Source organism: Perkinsus marinus (genome assembly GCF_000006405.1).
Source record: "Perkinsus marinus ATCC 50983 genomic scaffold scf_1104296958668, whole genome shotgun sequence".
Classification (NCBI taxonomy): Eukaryota; Perkinsozoa; order Perkinsida; family Perkinsidae; genus Perkinsus; species Perkinsus marinus.
This window is the reverse complement of record NW_003206680.1, coordinates 74,170-89,080: the sequence shown is the minus strand read 5'-3', so window position 1 is coordinate 89,080 and position 14,911 is coordinate 74,170. Positions and strand designations below refer to the sequence as shown.

General features: G+C 46.8%; 2 protein-coding genes across 2 annotated transcripts; both read left to right on the top strand.

The window, feature by feature from the left end:
• Positions 1–3,277: 3,277 nt before the first annotated feature.
• Positions 3,278–4,405, top strand: Pmar_PMAR021290 (Gastricsin precursor, putative; the record flags this gene model as incomplete). The annotated part of the gene is made up of 1 exon (XM_002774238.1): positions 3,278–4,405. One exon carries the CDS (start codon positions 3,278–3,280, stop codon positions 4,403–4,405), a length of 1,128 nt encoding a protein of 375 aa, XP_002774284.1.
• A 4,053-nt stretch (positions 4,406–8,458) lies between these two features.
• Positions 8,459–11,580, top strand: Pmar_PMAR021289 (hypothetical protein; the record flags this gene model as incomplete). Its single annotated transcript, XM_002774237.1, has 16 exons — positions 8,459–8,593; positions 8,639–8,731; positions 8,862–8,960; positions 9,011–9,137; positions 9,250–9,365; positions 9,414–9,464; positions 9,512–9,565; positions 9,606–9,811; positions 10,056–10,173; positions 10,221–10,289; positions 10,558–10,722; positions 10,928–10,984; positions 11,028–11,075; positions 11,277–11,360; positions 11,407–11,457; positions 11,500–11,580. 16 exons carry the CDS (start codon positions 8,459–8,461, stop codon positions 11,578–11,580), a joined length of 1,554 nt encoding a protein of 517 aa, XP_002774283.1.
• Positions 11,581–14,911: the final 3,331 nt, after the last annotated feature.

Sequence of the window (14,911 nt, the reverse complement as noted above, 5' to 3'; positions counted from 1 at the left end):
CTTCTTGAGTTCATCATGAGTGCATCATATGGCCGAACAAGGAACTAAATTTGGCCGCTACACTTGAGCGATTAGCTCCAAAGTGAACATGCTGTGATGTCGTGATGTCATCACAGTGATGATTCACGCTATAACGCTTGCAACTAAGTGACAAGGGTGATATCACATTCCATGAGTAGTAGCACCTTTGTCCTATTGATACAGTCTCTGATTTGAGAAGCTCTGATGGCGTAGCAATTCATCGGACGGTTTAATATGAAGACTATGATTGTATCAGTTCCCCTATTTTCGTCGAATATTGCTTGTGGTTTCTTGTATGGCAGGGTGACTCTACAAGCAGGGTTGTCGATTTCATGGAAATCGCAAGGCCATTTCTGAAATTGAAATTTCATACGGAAATTTCCATGAAATTTGTTTCAAAGGTGGAAAAAAAATTTCGCTCCGCCGGATACGGCGGAGGTCTTGTTGCTCTGAAGATCTCTGCTTGATCTTGTCGAAAAACTCCTTCAAACAGAGTTCCCCAGTTTCTCTAAAAATATCACCCCTGATCTTTTTTACTTCTTCATATGTGAGCGACTTGTACCCCGGATGAAGCGAGCCTAGGAGCGCACTGGTGCTGTTAGAAGTAATGTCTCTGAGACTCCAGTTCATAGCCGTAGCCAGAGCAACAAGATTCTTATGAAATGATCCCCAGCTTGCACCTTAACCAAGAAGTCCGAAATCTTGGGAGCAAACTTGAGGGGAGGAATCCTCCCGGAGGATCGCTGTTGGTGCTTGCTGTTGAGGTCATCATAGTATACCTTCGGAGTTTTCGACACTTCTTGGTAGGGGGTGGTAGGCTACCACTTGTAGCAGGCCCGATTCGGCCTAGTGTTCACGGCGAACATGGTCCCTTCGACGAGTAGACTTGTCGAACCCCTGATCCCACCCACACCGGCAGATGAACGTATTTTGGATCTTATCATCAGCAACCCTCTCCTCTGTAACCGTGAAGAATCTTCAAAGGGTTCAGCTAGAGATAAAGACGTCTTTCATCGGAGACCACGTCGTCATTCGGCTGATCCAACTTGGGCATATATCAACAAATCTGTGTAGTAGACTCGGATCAATGTGAGTGAGCTCCATCCTGACTATAACAGAGACTTCTAGAGAGCTACTCGAAGCATTGAAGATAGCATACCATATTGACAACATGGACCATGTTGAACATGATGCTGTATACCAGCACACATGAAATCACCATGTTGTGAAACAGTTATGACATCTGGCGCGCGTCATTTCAATCGATCTCTCCGTGAATCGGTCCTGATCGCGTATGCGGTGGTCAATTCGTTATGTCTTGTATATCGTCTAACTGAATAATTGTTTTCGGAGCTTCCGGAGCACTACGGATAAGTTCAATGTCTGTTAATCGTCTTTTTCCTAAAATTTCCTTTAAAATATGAAATTTCCACGGATAATAGACTGGTTAGCGCAAGAACAGCATTACTGTGGCGTGAGTGAAAGCGTAAAGAGGGTTGTTCTCGATACAGACAAGTAACACAATCGAAATGCGCGCGCCAATCTTACGGTTTCGGGTGCTCCACGACTTTGATCGAAAGCTAAGCTTTCAAGAATCAGGCCATTAGTGGCTACAACCGTAATTCGGGTACGGCTGTGAGGCCGAGCCCGGCTATAATGGTCGAGAGGTCTCCTCGACGGGTTAGAATTTTTTATCAATTTAAAATAGTTCCTTGAGTACGGCGATGCCTTCATATTGATCCCAGGAACATGATAGGATCGGACAGCTGTGTCAGGCCTTAGTCCCAGTTGGACCCTTCGCGTAAAGGTTCACACAGCAGATGAATCCACGACATTCCGGGGTCGTTCGATAAACCGGAACTCAGAACTGTTTCCGGAGTCGCTTAATACGCGTATAATATCATGCTAGAATCGATTCTGAATTGACCCACAATTGATTCAATGAACATGGGGTCCGTGTTGGGCATGTGGTTCCTTCGTGCGGGTAAATCCTCATTTCTCAAGGATAGGCCTCTTTTGTAAAGGAGTTTAGCGCTCGTCCTCTCCTGCATTACGGCTTGGCTTCAAATAAGAGTTCCGGTTACTACAGATAAGTATCGAACTTGGTAAAGAGTTTTGTTAATAGTTGTGAGATTTTTGTTTAAGTTACAAATTAATTTAAAAATGTACTTGCAGAGTTTCGAACCAACGACTGTTTGGCGGAACGTAGCGAGTCGTCTTGTACACCTTTAACGTTAGGATGGTCGGTAAAGTACCCCCCCGAGGTACTTTACCATTAGGATGAAAATTTCCTTAAAAATATAGCTTGTGAAAGCCGAGCGTCCTAACAGCCTGTTTTTGAGGATAAAGGCATCCTAATATCCTAAATCCTAACGGTAAGGATCCTAATGTCCTAAAGTCCTAACCTAACCTAAGGAAAGGGCCCTTGTGAACGCCATTTACCCTTAGATTGCATCCTAATGGGTTAAAATCCTAACATTAGGACGCTTGTGAAATATGCCCCTGATTTTCCCGTCGGTTCCTGGTGGGGTTTCGGGATTCCATTTCTCCGCTTTCACCTGCAATTCTTGTTTTTTGGGGAATTTGCAGTTTAGATTCTCACTCGTGGTACAGTCATCACCCAGATAACAGCATGTCAAGTAGGACGGTCGGTGCACACGGGCGTGTGCTAAATACCCTATAGAGACAGCTATGTGGGGTCAGAGATGTTGAGTGCCTAAGTTGACTCCCAACTAAAGCTTAACCAAGGCGCAGAAAAGCCTTTGAGTATGCGTGCAACTGTGTAAGAGCATAGCTAATGGCTTGAGGGCACAAATAACTTCAAGAGTGCAGGGATAACCATTCTCAGTTACTTACACTCGTCTTACTTCTCGAGTCGAGAGTCTCGACGCCCAGTTGTGATTGGTCCCATCTAGGCCTCATTTCCGGCCGGAGAGTTTCCGGAAACTTTCCATCTGGAAGTTTCACTCTTCCCATTCTCGACCACCCTGTGCCGCACGAAGCGCATACGTATATTGTACCGGGAAAATGTTCGCACAATCGGAAAAATCGTGGATTTTCGGTTTCGATCGGTAGATGAATCGCACCGGTTCGGTCGGTAAACCGACCAAAACCGATCAAAACCGAATTGAAACCGTTGATTTTCTTTTGATGATTTCGGTTCTCGAGAGTTGTTGTCGCGAGCCAGCAGGTGCGCACGAGCCGTAAGACAAAAACGTGGCACTTGGCTGTGTTGAGATCCAAAATATTGACCAAAATGCGTTCTCCTATGCCCGTCCGACTACTCGCCTTGGTTTATGTATTTCACGTGTTGAAGGTCTCCCGGGGAGGAACTCTCAAGCTCGATGTGAAGTACGGATATATGCCTAGATTTGGCTTCGGATTGTTTCATACTCTGGTCGATTCGAATGGCCAGGAGCTACAGGCTCACGTTGACACTGGGGCGGGCTCCTTCTTTCTCATCTGGAAGAATTGGTTTGAGAAAGCCAGTGGAAGTCTCTGCAGTGATTGGGCCATGGGGTGTTACAAATGTTCGGAGCCTTGCTCTGTGGGTAAAGTGACGAGAACTTGTACTTACGCGGATGGATACACGGTGAAAATTTTTCAGCATAAAGCAAAATTGACGGTGGGTCGGGTGTCGCCGATTCTCACTTTCGGGCTCATATTCGACCAAAATTCTCCTTTTAGTAAAGACGTTCCGATTAACTCGATGGGTCTTGGCTATGATCAAGGTGATGTGAACTTCCCGTCTCTGATGAAGCAGTTGCTATCATCAAAAATTGTAACGACGGGTATCTTTGCTCTCTACTTGTATCCTCCCGCTGATCCCTCAAAGCAAACCGTTGATGGAGGCCTACTCCTGGGTGGAGGCGATCCTGCATTATATGAAGGGGGACTGAAGTACATCGACTTCTCTAAGGAGAAATATTACATGGTAAATATTGACAAGCTACAAGTCGGCGATGGACGTATAACTCTTGGAATCAATATGAACTTGTGCCTCGACACCGGCTCCAATAATCTATTCGTCCCAAAATTATACTATGACGGCCTCATTGAGGATATTAAAGCTCAAACTGACAAGGCTGCGGGTACGCATGTCGACTTCAAGCTCAGTAGGGCAAGGAAATGGTACTTCCCTTGCCAATACATGAGTAAGTTGCCACTGTTGAGGTTCGACTTGGGCCCTAAGGGCATAACTCCATTCACGGCGACATACAAGATTTATGCCAGGAATGTATCTAATGTTTGTTCACTCCTGATCTCGGAGTCCCAACGGAATATTTCGTTTTTCTTCGATCGTATGCTTATTGATCATTATTTCGAGTTCGACCCTGCTTCCAAACGAGTCGGAATCGGGAAGTTGAAATCGCGATCTCCGTGAACAATTCCCTTCTTTTGTGGTTTTCTTTGGAATCTGCGGCTCACAGCGGAAATTCCGCTGTGGAATGCCCTCCATTGTCGTTGTCCATTTCATGACCGCTCCGTGGGAAGACTTTTAGCTGGATGCTGGCCTTTTACTATTTAGAGGAATGCTATTCGGCGAATCATTCGTTTCATTGAGAAACTACTTTTCGGCTAATGAGCCCGCCATGTCAGCAGATTAGGATTTAACTTACACATATTAAAACATTGGAACTTCTTGAGTTCATCATGAGTGCATCATATGGCCGAACAAGGAACTGAATTTGGCCGCTACACTTGAGCGATTAGCTCCAAAGTGAACATGCTGTGATGTCGTGATGTCATCACAGTGATGATTCACGCTATAACGCTTGCAACTAAGTGACAGGGGTGATATCACATTCCATGAGTAGTAGCACTTTAGTCCTATTGATACAGTCTCTGATTTGAGGAGCTCTGATGGCGTAGCAATTCATCGGACGGTTTAATATGAAGACTATGATTGTATCAGTTCCCCTATTTTCGTCGAATATTGCTTGCGGTTTCTTGTATGGCAGGGTGACTCTACAAGATGATACCAAGATAATACAGGGAATAATACCTGTATTAAAATACTTATATAATACTTGTATTAATACAAGATATTGGTGCCTATGGAGTGCCATACATACGACTTATGATAGGGTAATTGCAACGAGGACCATCCAAGACATACAGTATGCTTTTCGGCACACTGACGACGCCAACTTTGAAGCCTCTAACAACAATGAATGTAACATGTTGTCGCGAACAATGCCTCCGATGGCGACAACGATGCCGCTACCTTCTCAAATTGTTCTCTCAGTGACTTCAACAGCTCACAGCCAATGCACTAGCGTGTTCCTACATCAAAGGAACGGAACGTCTGAAGACTCAACATTTGGCGAGTCCCAAGCAAGACGAGCACCGCGAAAGGAACCTACTAGATTACAGCATCTATCGGCCTCCTTCCTCAACCTGTCCATCATCTCCATCATCCACTGTGTGATATCTGCAACGACCACTTCCTCCAATCCTTCATTCGTGGCCAAAGCTGACCTCATTGCCGCTACACTGATGCGTTTGTGGACCCATCACGAACAGCCTCGCTCAATACTTCCATCACGAGAAATTGCGGCTCCGTATGTCGCAGGGTACTCTAACTATTACTTGATTGCCTCTGTCCGACCTTCGGAGAAGCCACTGCGGCAATCCTGATTGTATCCCGTCAGTGACGCGCCGTCACCTGTTCGGGATTCAATCCCGGGGATTGTGAAGATTACGCCGCTTACACTGAGTTCAAGGGTCTCGTGCTTCGTACTACGAAGTTCGTACTTGGCAATCCATAGGTCGCCAGTCCCCCCCCCGAGCAACGACATTATATCACTCGGATCAGTATCCATGACAACGTGCGAGGAACATGCTGCTGTGATGGAGTCTTGTGGGAGATCGTTTTTAAAGGATCATTCATCGATCCGATAGATTAATCGCTCGGCTTTGCGCCTGACCATCCTCGCCAAGTTCGTCAGTATCGATGACAGCCATCAGTCACAAATCCAGAACTCTCGGAGACTATATGGTGTGGAGGCAATAACAAACCCGAAGGTTGACAGATTAGGTACTTAGTATCCCACATCTCCAGACGGGTCATCCACAATTTGTCAATTACTAACTCGATTACTAAGTCCATTACTAACTCTTGAACTCGAAACTCTCGCAAACACTCTTCGCTCCGCTGCGGAGCCTCCGCATACTTCGCAAACTCAATTCCGACATATGAACAGTGGTCTCTCGTGGAATTCGAAAACTTGGATCCATCAGTAGTGCTGATTATCCACCTCAGATAAGTCCATCCTATTCATAGAAGGTGCCCACAGATCTAGGGTCACCAGCTTTTGGCAAGCTGCCCAGTCAGCTACTCAACTCAGCAGAAGTAGCCTCGTTGAGCCAACGACACAGAGCTCCTTACATATATATGACACACTTTGACTTTCACTGTCCTCTGGCTTCTTACGGCCCATCACAGAGGTTACGCCATTCTACAAGTTTGCAGCTCACCAAACTATGTTGGCCAAAGCATGCACGCACACGCACAGATCGGTAAGTTTGTACAAGTGCATGAAAATGATAATATTTAAAAGTAGCCATCTGGCTCAAGTTTGCATTATTTTTGCGCCCCTCATGTCACTCTCGAATGCCGACCCTATTCAATACCTGCAGCAGCAAGTCGAGAAGCTAATGAAAGAAGTCGCACTGAAGCAGAACGCCGTGGTTGGAGAAGATGAATCCGGAAAGCCAATGGATGTGAGAATGTGTATCACATTATTGGACGACTCAGCTACAGAGACATAATTCTCAACTACTGCCTGATTACAGCCTATAATAGAGAAGAACAATGGGTATGCGTGCAGTGTGACAGGTGATCAGTCTTACCCGAGCCTTATTGGTCTCATGAAGTTCACTTGCTCGTACGCTAGTATCCTTTGATTTCCCTTGAGACCATAATGGCATCTAGCAGTCAACTAGCCGATGAGGCACGCTCTGGGAACGCGGGGAACACGACCACGGACGCACGCACGCGCAACTGATATTCTATTAATTTTCGGGCTAGTAAAATTCCAGGGCGAACGCGAATACTTAGATCAATAGTATAATTTCCATTCGAGGCCTATTTGACAATATTTTCATCAAAATGTAAGCATTGGAACCAGAGCCTTCACGAGGGGTCCTCCAAACGCACGTGGAGGAGTAGAGCCTCTAAGCTCCTCAATGTCCACTTGCTACTACTTATAGGGCGCCAACGGTGCGAGGATTCTTGAGAGACATAATTCAGGAGGGAAGTAGACAGGCACCGGGGATTGAACTGGGGACTTCCCGAATGGCAGTTTGTAGAGTATACCCTAATTTCTCCACTTATTTTAGTATCCTTCAGGAAACAGAAAGAGTATCTTCTACTACCCCGTGGGCTACCAGCCCAACCCTCCCACTAGACTGTGGCTGACACCTTAGGAGGGAGGGCATAGCACTGCTCTCTATTCTGCCCAGCACTGCTATGATTTACATGTCGCTTTACTCAGCTTGGGCACATTCATCGAAGTAGCTTCCAGTCTGTCGTCATATGCCCAACGTCAATAGGCTCTCCCTGACCTGTCTCTTCCTATTGTATTCATCTCCCCTCCCAGTAGTAAGTTACATACCATCCATCTCCCTCATCACGAGGTTCTACCAGGTTAATGGTACCGAGACCAGTGCCCTTCACCGACACATCGAGATGCCCAAGCACGGCATTGACATAACCTTCCGTGAATGGGAGAGCCCCAAATCCTTCCCCCACCAAGTGAAGGTAAGCAGTGTGGAGGCAACTGCTAGTAGATGATGTTTCCTATTCTTCAGCTCAAGATGCCCACTACCGCCTCCATAACACATCAGAAAGACTCAGTACGCGAGTCTGGGGGTTTTGCGAGGTTTCTTGCATTTTCTGTGTTGGGACAATACAAGAGAATTTGGGATTCCCGATTCTCGCAGAATTCCCAGTTTGGGAAATTCTCATTCCTGTGCACTTCTACAACTACAATGAATGCTCTAAATTAATGACATCAATCTGATGGAGTTTCACCCGTGATTGGAAAAAAACATATTCCAAAATTCTTTTAGTGTATCCGGTCGGAAAGAAATACGGCGTATTACAGCATTTCACGCTAAATGGGTAAACAATGTATACATAAAATCAAATATCTTAATTCAACTGTGATTACTCATTGAACTTAACCATAATTAGTGAGAATGCAGCTGAGGGCTTTGAAAATTTCCCAATAAAATTCTCTCATTTTCCAGATCGCGAAGTTACAACAAGTCTGCGGCCAGGGTACTAATCAAGACGGCAAATCTCTATCTGAGGTGGAGTTGACCGAAACGGAAGACCCCTTTAGAAGTATCCTAGGTCCAACTGTGCGAGGTCACTATTAAATCTCCTCCAAAATGTCAACAAAGCGATGATGGCAATTGGCTCATCACTATGGACTCTGCTGTAACAGGGTCAAAAAAGCGTAAGGGTGGTGGTGGCAATACTCAGCTGAAATACGTCTACTCTGGAATGGGTGGCCAGAGGGAATTTGTCTCACACTGCGTGGAGCTGTGGAATGCCTATCATGTAAGTGAGCCTACGAGGAGCTGGCTGATGTTCTTACTGATGCAGTTGAAAAAAGGGAAAAATAAAAAGAAAATTCCACTCTCGAGAGAAGTGCAAAAAGTCCTCGCCAAGGCCGGGTATGAGCAGAAGACTAAACATGTAGGGTTGTTGCTGCTAATACGGATGAGTGTCAAAGATTCATCTTAGGTTGATCTTAGTAGTAGCGGTCTTACGATAGAGGTAACTGAGCAGCTCATACTAGCACTGTGATGGAGCTCTCGTCATTCAGTTCAATGATAAAGGGCTGGTGCCGAGGCTCAGGGGAAAGAAGTTGCGCGTGGTGTGGTATCAGCCCGAGGAGAGGATACTGGCATGCAACGATGACAAGGTAGGCTGTAGTGAGGATGGGCAAGATTCTGATGGAGACTCTTTCTATAGGGAGAGCTCTTGCTAGTCTCTGATGTGGTTGTACAGAGAGGCGCATGCAAGAGGGAGGAGGAGGTTGGGTTGTTCTCGACGAGGGCTCGTGAGTTGGGCGAGGCGTGGTATGAGAAAATATCTACATGTATTGGTGATGAATATGGAAATTTTAGGAAGTTCTTATTGGTTTCTGTACAATTCTAGCCGATTTCGTATGTAAACTCACTACACTCGAGGGAAGCGAACATAAACCTTAGGCGGTTTCCTCAAGAAGCGAGACGTGAAATTCACGATGGCCTACGATCAAACCTCAAGCGACTTCCCTACCTGTCATGATGCTATCGAAACTATCAGCTCCTTCGTCCACTTTGAAGTGAGTGGGCCTCGCGTGAGATTATGAGGGTGATGGGTTGCGATTTAGGATGATATTGTTGGAGGAGTTGGAGACTTGTTTGACCCGGAGTCGAGTTTGGTGGGGTTCTACCTGAAATGCTTACTTCTGTTATTATTACTTGTCAGCACAAGCGCGAAGGAATCTTCGAGAATCCACAGCATGAACCCAAAAGATTCAAAGTAGGTCCGATAGCGGCCCACCTCACCCAAGTGTATGCAGGCTCATCTGTCCATCGGCGCCAAGACGAAAATCAATCCAGGCTTTGCTGCGAGGAAAGCAACTCCTAAGAGGAATACCCAAAAAGAGGCAAAATTTGACTTCAACAAAGGCACCATCGCTACCGCTCTCTTCCCACATCGTCCTGATGCCGTGGAGATCGTACCCAATACTTGGAAGGAACTCAGCGAGAGCTCTGCATCTAAACGGTAGGTAAAATCTGATGTAAACACATCACGTTTTTTATGTGTTATTCACTTTGCACATGTGTTTCCCACGAAGTGAACTGTGAGATATGTTTTTTCACTAGTGTTTTCTTTCACATCACTAGGGTGAAACTCCGATATATCATATAACTAAGGATACTTACCGAGAAATAAAAATAAAATCGAATCCTCTGAGCTCACACGAGTACTCGCGTGACCATACTTAACGACGAACTGCTTGTGTTAGCACCTTCACTGGAATGGTGAAGGTTGTGTACGGCAAGAAGTCTACTTTACAGCAGGAAGTGAAATTGGAAGTTGAGGCTGATGTTGACAGTTTGAACGACCTACGACGTGCACTAGGGGTGAGAAATGCCGTTGCCAGGAATAGAACCTGGGACCTCGGTATTAGGTCCCTGTTGTGGTAGAGGCCTTGCCTTTAGCTGCTACTAGTAGTCTTCCTCTTACATCGACTATGGAGGTGAGGAGCTCAGAATCTCAACTGTGATGGAATGGTATCAAGGTACCGATGGTCATCCCCCACACTTCTGGGGAACCAATGGCCGACCTGAAAACGACTTACTCAGTGAGGGGGAACATGTTGGAGTTGGTGTGGTAAAATATGCACATGGTCAACTACATGTGTTGGTGATGACAATATGAAAATGTTGAGGGAATTCTGCTTGGTTTCGGAATTCGTATATAAGCTCCTGGCTGCTTCGCTCCGCTGTTGTGATTACCATATTTAGATCAACTTTAAAGTCACCAAGAAGAACGCGTTGAAGGTCCTTAGAGATGAGAAAAATATAAAAAAGTATTTCGTGAAAACTGACATCGCCACGCCGTCTCGAATCACTTCTGACGGCGAAATTGATACTGATGTGGTATTGCATGAAGGGAAGATGAGGCCACGAGTAGTCGTAGTGGCGGAGCCTTTGAGGTGGAAAGTCACTGACCATAGCGCAACTGGACCGGTGAGAATTTGGAGGGACGAGAGGAAATTCAAGGAGTTCACGGCCACAGTGCAATTCCATGATACGCCGAGGAGTATCTTTGAAAGAATCTTCAAGGTGCGTGCGTATCTTCTGGAATCTTCGCTGTGCGGAGTGATCGTGTTAGGGGCCTCTGGTGAGGGGTGAGGGCGGACAGGAGGAGAGGGAACGTAGATTACCTGTGGTGGGTGTTGGAATGCGATGAGGAGGCAATGAGTAGTTCTTAGGAGGATATTGAACAGCGAAGGATTGATATTGTTGAGGATGGCCTGAATGTAAGTGGACCTAATTTGTATCTTACCATGGGGACCTCTGGATACCATCGTGCACTGTCCCAATATACAATCATCAGTAAATAGCTACGTAGTCTTGTTCCTTAGCTAATGTATCGCTTCTAACTTATCTGTGTATATATCTGCCCTTTCCTTTCTAATCGTTTTGCCCTAGTCGTTGAGTAGAACAGCGCAGTTGTGTAGGGACAGCAGGGGGACTTCAATACTGCTGCTGCTGGTGGTTATGATGATGATGAGGAGGAGGAGGGAATTGAAATGCTCGACGAGGTGACCTTATTATGGTTGGTCGTAAATGGTATCGTTGCGTTTCCAGGATGGAGGTAACGGAAGAGAGGACCAAGAAGGGGAGTATTATGATGACGAGGTGAGCTGAGGAGGGTTGGTATTTTTACTGTTTTTGTATCAGAACTTGCTGCAGATGTTTGACGATGGCTCGGGCACGATAGATGATGATCATGGAGATTTAACCTTTTCCTTTGACGACTAAAGTAAGCTCGCCTTGGAACCCCTTGCCCAGGCTAGTTTGCCTCAGGTTCTCGTTTTTTCGATTATCGTGAGAAGTTGTCCGAGCTCAAATCTTAATGAATGAAATTTAAACCTATAGTCTATACCACGAATCTGTGAATTTACTTAAATCAACTCGATGTGGTGGTGGTGATGATCGAACTGCATGCTGGGTGTCCTGTTCAACATCACTTGTTGTCAAAGCACATCTGTAGTGTTGTCTCTCCCCCCTTCCTGTGCTCACAAGCGGACAGTTACTGTTCCTTTTACACATGAGAGGCTCGCCGGTTATTGGTATCTCTCGGTTAGTCCCACCTCTACTGAGTCATCTCAAAATCAAACATACTTCGTTGTAGAGAAGAGAAAGCCATCGAATATAGATGTTCGCAACCTCATAGGGTGTGGAAGGTTATTACGTTCCAGCTAGGAAAGAATTAGATTATCGACGGCCGAACAACGCGCCCAATCGAAAGAATGGAAAGAGGTCATTGGGGACAAGGAGAGCGGTGCTTCCTCCAAAGACTCGGCAAGGTTGATGAAACTTGTCAGGAAGCGATAACTCGTTGACCTGTCGTGTGATGTCGTCGTGGAATATGAAGTCATCTTGTGTTCATGTACAACAAAGCGTGTTCCTCGACAGAATTCCCATAGCGGAGGAGATAGAAGTAAAACAAGCGGAAACATTGAGATTCACTCATAGGTCAAACTGATTCGAATTCACGGGAAGTAGGCTTGGATCAATAACACAACTGTGCGCGCGTGTATGAGTAGTACGCACATTGACGCACCTCGATACATAATCAGGCGGACGCGGAGCCTCTCTAGTGGGATTGATATCTACGAAATTCGGCAAGATACCCGGTGGACAGCGTCAGTGTCATGACAGACGTAACGTCTGACGTCGTCAATGAGCGCAGTCCCTGATACACGAGGCTTCTCCCCTGAATGCCACTCAACCACCACCGTATTGATTCAAAGATCTTTAACATGTAGAAAGATTCCTCTAGAAGGAGACCCGAGGCCACCCTCCCCGTGCCTCAAGGGGTGGCAACTCACGTTCAACAGCTCAATAGTAGCCTTGGGCCCTCGGATAGTTGCACCAAGACGTGATAAGGGGATGAACGGAGCGTGGTGGGGCACGTGCATGATGAGCATTGATGGATGGATCAACCAAGACATGGAGACCCCGGGGGAGCGCCACGGCGAAGAGCCTCACTGACGCTCGTCCGGGAGAATGACCGTTCCGGAAGTCTTCTGAAACATGGATCCCCCTAGCAGAGGTGCACATATTCTGGCGTTCACAAAGAGTAGTGTTGTCAGTACGAAGTTTATTGCGATTCCAAGACTACATAACGCAACGCTCGTTCACAGAAAGGAGAGAAAAAGGCCACTTGTGACCATAAAGACAACATCATAACATGCGGACATCATTCGGGCACTTTGGATCGACGTAGAGCTGAGGGAAGGGGATTGATTGAGCATGCGGACAGTGGGGACTCACCAATGGCTGCTTCTAATGCTGCCGAGTTGCTACCATATGTCTCCACTGACAAATGCCTCTTGATTTGCTTGCCGTTCTCCATCCAATTAGCAGTCCAGTAACAAGGAGGCGTCCAGCTCACTCCAACCACACCACTTTGTTTGGCACACGTTCCTTTGATACTGGGTACAGCCTCACCACGGCGTTCGGCATCCCTACGGCACTCTGAGGAACCAGGATGACGTAGCATTACTCAAAGTTGCTTATGCTCACTCGTGGCCAAAGCCAGTGCCTCCTCATCACCATACTTCGAGACGGGGAACCATTTGCTCACTTTCCGTCCATCCTTTGCACACCAGTGAGCACACCATCCCTTCTCCTTCGTATTCCAGGATACTCCAAGGACTCCACTTTGCCTCATAGCTGTCCTCCGAGCATTGACCCGGGCAACATCACCATAGAGAGACACAGCACGGGAGGTGCCTTCACCACTTCCTCCGTCGGAGGCTAACTGGATGCGTCTAGCGGTGCAGATTTATCACGAACCTTACAATCGTTTCGTTGCTGGCTGGTCCCAACAAACTCAGCCTGTCCAGTAGTGTTGGGCTTGAACACCTTCTCTGCCACTTCGTGACAAGTACTATCTACCGCCCCAGGTGCGAGGTTGGCAACTGCCTCCTGAATCACAAGAGGCCGCCTCCAGCAGCTCCCCTCAGCCCAGATTCTTACGGGAAGCTTCGACTGCACAGCCTCCCTCAGTTCAGTTCGCCACTGTGATTGGAACATAGAGTAATCTGGGAAAGTGCTGTGGATGGTATGGGTTGGGAATCTCACCAAGCCTCGCTGGTTGTATGCTCTGTGTGACTCTGACAACCAACTCCTCAGCAATTCGTTGGACGAGGAAATCCACGTCTTGGTAGTTGGCACTGCTGATACCCAAATTATCAGCGTAGCCCCGCAGAGCATCGATGCCAAGTGTAGACTTTAATAAAGGGATAAGCCTTCCTTCTAGTGAACGACCACTGAATGATATACGATATTGACTTTGAGGAATCGGTGGAATCTTACAGTTTCAACAACTCGGAGTCTAAAGTCTCCTTAGATCCCTAAAAGTCATTGAGTCACGGATCCCGTATAAGTTCTCTCATCAGCCATGGTTACTGATCGAGTCCCACCTCAAAGTTGAAAGATCGGCTCCTCCACCTCGGTGGGAGTGAAGTCGTGCATTGGACGCGAGAAAGGTCTCGCTCCCTGATTACGAGTGATATGGTAGATGTGGTAAATTTGGGAAGGGTACCAGTAACCGTCCAGACATCGCATGATATTAGCACATTGACGGTTGCATCTTCCGTTATCTTCGACTACCACTGAGTCGCCTGGTCGAGGGTCTTCCTCGTGATGATAGCGATCCTCACTCGATCGCCGCAAGATGGGACATCTCCCATGTGCGGCCTCTACTAGCATACTGAGAGGCATCTTGAATATCTCTCGTGGAGGGTTGACGGAATCAGACAATGGTAGCAATGGTCGTAACAAAATGCCGATGTTGTTGTGTACGGTGCCTAATGACGAAGGACTCCCAACGGCACTCTGCGGTAGGAAGCCTCACATCCATCGAGGCCCTCGAGAGGAAAAGGCGGATCTACACTGACTCTCAGCCATCCGACTTTAGTCTTCAACTCGGCAGTCGTAAACGGAAGGGAGCTCACTCTACCAGGGCACAGTGACGGGCACTCAGTCACCTGTCATATGATCCATCAGCCTGTCAGCAGCGCGGACTCACCCGTATAGGCTCCTGCTGCTTCTTGCAACCAGTGTGTTCAAGGCTCTGAGG